The following is a 6,592-nucleotide window of genomic DNA, read 5'->3' as shown; positions in this document are numbered from 1 at the left end:
TAAGGCTTACAATGTACAGGGTGTGTATTTGGAAGGTGGTAATATTTTGTTAATGGATGATGGTGATGGAAATGCAACATTGTCAGTGCAACTCACAGCACTGAAATATATGTATAGGAATGAAATTAAAAGGGGAAATGTTAGACTGCATAGACATTTTTTAAAATAAACATTTTAAAAATAAAACATTTTTTAAAATTCATGGAACTCCACTACACAGTGAGCCCTAAATTAAACCATGCACTATAGCTAATAGTATAATTATAAAAGCATGCTATCATCAACTGCAAAAAATATACTACACCAATGCAAAGTGTTAATAATAGGGTGTTATATGGGAATCCTGTATTTTATGCATGATTGTTCTCTAAATACACAGCTTCTTGAATAAAGAAAAAATGAGTTGATCAACAAAAAGATCCCTATAGGGAGTCAATCCACTCATCACTCAACATTTAAACTTCTTAAACACCTAACTCCAGTGACATTCACCTCCGCTCAACTCCACCTGTTTGCTTACTGCTGCCATGGAAGCTCGCTAGATTTTACTATCTCCCAGAACTGCTCTATATCAGAAATCATCAAACTCCAATATCCCATTCTCTGACCTCAAGTCCTTATCCTTCCAGCTACCCCTCATCCTTTCACCTTCACTCTCATTATATGTACTCTTGACCACATAACAACTCTTGTTGTTTCTTAACCAGTCTTTGCGTTGAAGGTTTATAGCCTCTGTGATACTTTAAAATATCCCAGAGAAATTTGTCAGGCCTCTTCTCTCTGTTTCCATTGGACTCAATTCATTGACCCATCTTGGTGCAATGACATGTCTCTGTAGTTACTTTTTTTGGTTACATGGTGCATTTTAGATCATTCATCTCTTAGGTTGGAGACCTATGTGCTCTGTATGCTACATAAAGTACCAAGCTCTGAAAAGCCATTTTAGGTATTGTTACATGACCAAACTACATTTCTTCAAAAACTTATTACACTGCTCCAAGCTGACCCATGGAGAGGATAGGTTCCTCTCAGTGGTGCTGCAGAGACCTCAGCCCAGGATGCTCCCCATCCCCAGGCCTCTCCCCTATTGCTCACAAGTCCACATAGTTTGTAGGCCTCTTGGATCTGATATCGTGGGGTGAGATGCAGGCAAGCTGGGGAGGGTGATTACTGCTGAGGAGCCGCTATTGTGATCAAGATGGTAGAGGCACTGAAAACAACTGATGCTCAGAAATTGCTATACCATCTGAATGTCCTTTTGGAACAAGAGTCTAGATGTCAGTCAAAGGTCTATGGCTTGAGACTAATTGAGTCTGCACATTATAATGGCCTCAGAATGACTGCAAGGCTAAGGGACTTTGAAGTAAAAGAACTTCTTCATTTAACTCAGTTATTTGGCTTGGATACAGACACATTTTCTCTAGCTGTGAATTTACTGGACAGATCCCTGTCCAAAATGAAGGTGCAACCCAAGTACCTTGGGTGTGTTGGACTGAGCTGCTTTTATTTGGCTGTAAAATCAATTGAAGAGGAAAGAAATGTACCATTGACAACTGACTTGATCAGTATAAGCCAGTACAGGTTCACAGTTGCAGACTTGATGACAATGGAAAACACCGTATTGGAAAAGGTGTGTTGGGAACTCAGAGCTACTACTGCCTTTCATTTCTGCAACTCTTATTATTCAGTCATTCAAGAGAACATGCCAGGGAGAGATCTAAGATGGCAGCATAGAGAAAAGTGAAAGCCAAGTAGTCCCCCGGAACAGAAAAAAAAAAAAAAAAAAAAACAGAAACAACTAGTAAATAAACCGGAATAACTGCAGGGGGACAAACGTGACTGTCCACTCATCATACACCACCCTGAATTGGGAGGAATGCCTGAGATCACAGAACAAAATCTGTAAGTAAAAACTGTGGATCCAGACCTATAGAAGATGGCAGTTAGGAGAAACAGGGCAAAAAAAACACCTCCATGGAAAATGCTAGATAAAAGCCAGAAAGTCACCCAGAACACCAGTTCCAGCAATGCACCAGCTGGACAAGGTCTGTTAAATCCACAGGGAACATGCACTTGGTGAAACTGGGGGTCTGCATTCTGAAATGAGTGAGTAAACCTGCTGGGTATTTGGCAGCCACACTGCAGTGTGGGGAAACCATGGGTTGGCATTTGGAGTCAGACCAGATCTTTTTTAAAAACCCAAAAGCGGCTGCGGATATGGCAGTGAGAACCACACAGGGAAGCACAGCAGGAATGGCATCTCCACAACCTGTGAGTACCCCTCGGTATCTAGCATGGATGATAGATTTTCATGCACCCACTGCTAATTGTCTTGGAGCAAGGCAGGCAGAGGTTAGCCAAAAGGAGAAAAAAACACACCCCTTGCAGCCATCTTCCTGGTGGGCTGGGAACACTCCTGCCTGGCACCAGAGCCACATTAAAGAGCTGCACCAAAAAAATCCAGTGTGATGGGAAGTGTTGCTACAATATCTGGCATGGACAGTAGCCTTTCACGCACCCGCAGCTAATTGTCCCAGAGCTAGGAAGGCAGAGCAGTGTGAAAAGGGGGAATTTAACACACCCCATTCAGCCATCCTTTCAGCAGGCTGGGAATGCCCCTACATGGCCCTGCAGCCCAGAACTTCCCTTGAGGGTCAGCATGCACTTGAGACATAGCACAGCCTTCCCTCAGCAGAGGCCCTAGAAGGGCACTGCTTGGAAGAAGGACCTGCTCAGAAATCCCAGGAACCATACTCCAATGCCAAGGATTTGTGGGTCAGCAGCAGAGACAATCTGTGGTGAGAACGAACTGAAGGTTTAGACTCTTGGAACAGCCTTAAATCTCCAGGAACACCTGAGAGGTTTGATTGTTAAAGCTGCCCTGCCTCCCTAACTGCTCAGACACATGCCCTGCATTCAGGGTGGACAGCACCAACAACACACACAAACTTGGTGAACCAATTGAACCCCACAAGAATCAGACCCCCACACACCACAAAGACAAAGTTGGGGAGAATTGTCTTGAAGGGAATAGGTGACTCATGGATGCCATCTGCTGGTTAGTTAGAGAAAGTGTACGCCACCAAGCTGTAGATCTGACAAATTAGAGAGAAGTGCTTGAATTAGCATACATATACTAAAAGAACCCTATCAACTTAAGCAAATGCCAAGAGGCCAAAAACAGCAGAAAATTTTTAAGCATATGAAAAAAGCAGATGATATGGATAACCCAAACCCAAACACCCAAATCAAAAGATCAGAGGAGATGCAGTACTTGGAGCAATTAATCAAAGAACTAAAGACAAACAATGAGACCATGGCACAGGATATAAAGGACATGAAAAAGAGCATGGCACAGGATATAAAAGACCTGAAGAAGAGCCTAGAAGAGCATGAAGAAGAAATTGCAAGAATAAATAAAAAAATAGATGATCTTATGGAAATAAAAGAAACTGTTGGCCAAATTAAAAAGATATTGGATACTCATAATACAAGATTAGAGGAAGTTGAACAATGACTCAGCATCCTCAAGGACCACAGAATGGAAAATGAAAGAACAAAAGAAAGGATAGGGACAAAAATCGAAAAAATCAAAATGGATCACAGGGATACAATAGATAAAATAAAACATCCAAATTTAAGACTCATTGGTGTCCCAGAAGGAGAAGAGAAGGGTAAAGGTCTAGAAAGAGTATTCAAAGAAATTGTTGGGGAAAACTTCCCAAACTTTCTACACAACATAAATACACAAAGCATAAATGCTCAGCTAACTCCAAATAGAATAAATCCAAATAAACCCACTCTGAGACATATTCTGATCAGACTGTCAAATACTGAAGAGAAGGAGCAAGTTCTGAAAGCAGCAAGAGAAAAGCAATTCACCACATACAAAGGAAACAGCATAAGACTAAGTAGTGACTACTCAGCAGCCACCATGGAGGCGAGAAGGCAGTGGCATGACATATTTAAAATTCTGAGAGAGAAAAATTGCCAACCAAGAAGTCTTTATCCAGCAAAGCTCTCCTTCAAATTTGAGGGAGAGCTTAAATTTTTCCCAAATAAATGCTAAGAGAATTTGCTAACAAGAGACCTGCCCTACTTCAGATACTACAGGAAGCCCTACCAACAGAGAAACAAATAAAGGAGAGAGAGAGATGGAGAAAGGTTCCATAATATTAAATGAAGATGCATTTTTTAAGCCATATCATGACCAGTGAATATAAGTTTGGCTTTATTATCATCAGAGTCATCATAAGACACAACCCTATATTAAATTATTTTTAATTCTGTATTTCAGAGAGGAATAAACAGACATTGCCGAATGTTGACATTATGAAGGAGAAAACATACTTGGTATCACATCTTATTCCATGCTACCATTTCTTTTATTCTATTTCAAATGGATAACTCAGGTTTATGGTATGGCATTCTTTCTGAAACAGTAGAAGTCAGAAGATGAAGATACTTGCCTCACTTTTCTGACTTGCTGATTGTAAATGTGGTCATCTCACTTAACTTGTAAGATGACTCTTAGTTTCCTAATTGATAAAACAGGAATTAGACTAAGAATAATTAAAAACTATTAAATTTAAGTCTGAAAATATAGACTTCTTTTGAAAATCCAAAGGAATACTCTTATACTTTTTGAGAACATTGAAAAATGTGTATTCTCAATTATGTTTTATTGGTTGGTATAGATTAGATGCCATTGTCTGGAGATAGGCATGGGATATATAGAGCAAAGGCATATAGAGAGTAGTGTTGGTGAAAATGTCTATTTATATACGGAGAGACATCTGTTATTGTAGTCATTAAACCACTAAATTTAAGTGGCAATTATTAACTTCTATTTCATACACTGAAACAAAAGAACATTAATTGTGGACCCAAGATTTGCTATTTATTGCATAGTTAATGGAAAATACTGAACCATTTTAGCCTCTGAGTTCAGATAGAGGGTTTGGCATAAAAAAAAAGATCTATTTACTCTCTGATCCCTAAGCTTGTATATTTTACAGTGAGAATTCCTATAAATAATACAAAATTATCTCAATGCATCTAGTTCCTTGGTTCAGATAAAAATAATTTGAATAGCAAAGTTTATGTGTAGGCATGTTTGTAAATATACAAATGAGGAAGAAGGGGAAGTATTGATCTGTATTCAGATTTATTCTGCAACCTAGGTTTGGTGAGAATAGTGCAACAGTATCCTCATCTGTAAAATTTACAACACAGCCACTATTTTGTGATATCAAATAAGATGACTATAAATATCTGAAAATTAAATAGTATTCTGAAACTTTAAAAAAATAATAGAGGGGCATATAGGGAAAAATATACCTATTGCAAACTACAGTTAGTAGTATTTTAACATTTTTTCATCAACAGTAACAAATGTACTATACCAATACTATGAGTCAACAATGGAGGAGGGGTAGTTAGGGGTATGGGAGGATTTGAGTTTCCTTTTTTTTTGTCTGTATTTCTTTTCTGGAGTAATGAAAATGTTCTAAAAATTTTTTAAAAATTAATTGTGATGATGGATGCACAGCTGTATGATGGTACTGGGGCAATTGATTGTATACTTTGGATCTTTGGATAATTGTACGGTATGTGAACAATCTCAAAAAATAAAATATTTTTAAAAAAGAGAGAGAACATGCCATGTGGAAGGAAAAGCAGCCTTAATTTTGAAAGACTAGATGCTCAACTTAAGGCATGCCACTGCAGGATCGTATTTTCTAAAGCAAAGCCTTCTGTGTTCGCATTGTCTATCATTGCATTGTAGAGCTACAGAAGTGTGTAGAATTAACAGAAGGAGTAGAATGTCTTCAGAAACATTCCAAGACAAATGGCAGGGATTTGATCTTCTGGCAAGAGCTTGTATCTAAGTGTTTAACTGAATATTCATCAAACGTGTTCCAAACCAAATGTTCAGAAGTTGAAATGAATTGTTTCTGGGTGTACTGCATGGCAACTGAAACATACTTACTACAGAATCACCCAACTTCCAACAATTCCTGAAACAGTTCCTTAATTGGCTTATTGTAGCAAAAAATATCTCTTCTCTGAAGCCTTTTCCCACAACCCTGAGCTATGGATTCATTATTGTTATAACAGATTTAAGCCTGTGAATTCTCAAAATAGCACAACTAGATTAACACTGATGCTCTCAGACTTGGGAAAACTGCCTGCTTAATTTTATGCTATAGAATTATGTTTAGATTTGAATTCATCTGTGAAGCCTACAATCAGCTAATAACATACATATGAAAGTAATAACAGGCCTGGGAAGATAAACTGTGAATCTTCATTTCTAACACTGATCCAAATTTCTATATTGGATCAATGTATTGTGTTTAGGTGGTACTGAAATTGGTAACCTACTTAAATTAAGTCATTTTAACTGTTATTTTTAAATTGTGAGGTGTATATTAAAACCAACTTTCATGTGCACTTTTTAGGCATAACAGATTACTATTCTAGGGAGTATAAATGATTTCTTGGTACTCATAATGCCAAGTGACAGATATTCCAGAGATCTGGATTTATTACTACATGGCAATTACATTTAAATTTGAAGGCATTTTAT

The 6,592-nt window shown here is 38.1% G+C and overlaps 1 protein-coding gene across 1 annotated transcript; it reads left to right on the top strand.

Moving 5' to 3' along the window:
- The first annotated feature begins 1,198 nt into the window (after positions 1 to 1,198).
- On the top strand, positions 1,199 to 5,788 carry LOC119523679 (cyclin-G1-like). Its single transcript, XM_037822491.1, has 2 exons — positions 1,199 to 1,702; positions 5,660 to 5,788. The coding sequence occupies exons 1-2, from the start codon at positions 1,199 to 1,201 to the stop codon at positions 5,786 to 5,788; spliced, it is 633 nt and encodes a 210-aa protein (XP_037678419.1).
- The last annotated feature ends 804 nt before the right edge of the window (positions 5,789 to 6,592 follow it).

The sequence above is a fragment of the Choloepus didactylus genome, chromosome X (genome assembly GCF_015220235.1).
Source record: "Choloepus didactylus isolate mChoDid1 chromosome X, mChoDid1.pri, whole genome shotgun sequence".
NCBI classification, from domain to species: Eukaryota; Metazoa; Chordata; class Mammalia; order Pilosa; family Megalonychidae; genus Choloepus; species Choloepus didactylus.
This window is presented reverse-complemented; position numbering and strand designations above follow the sequence as displayed.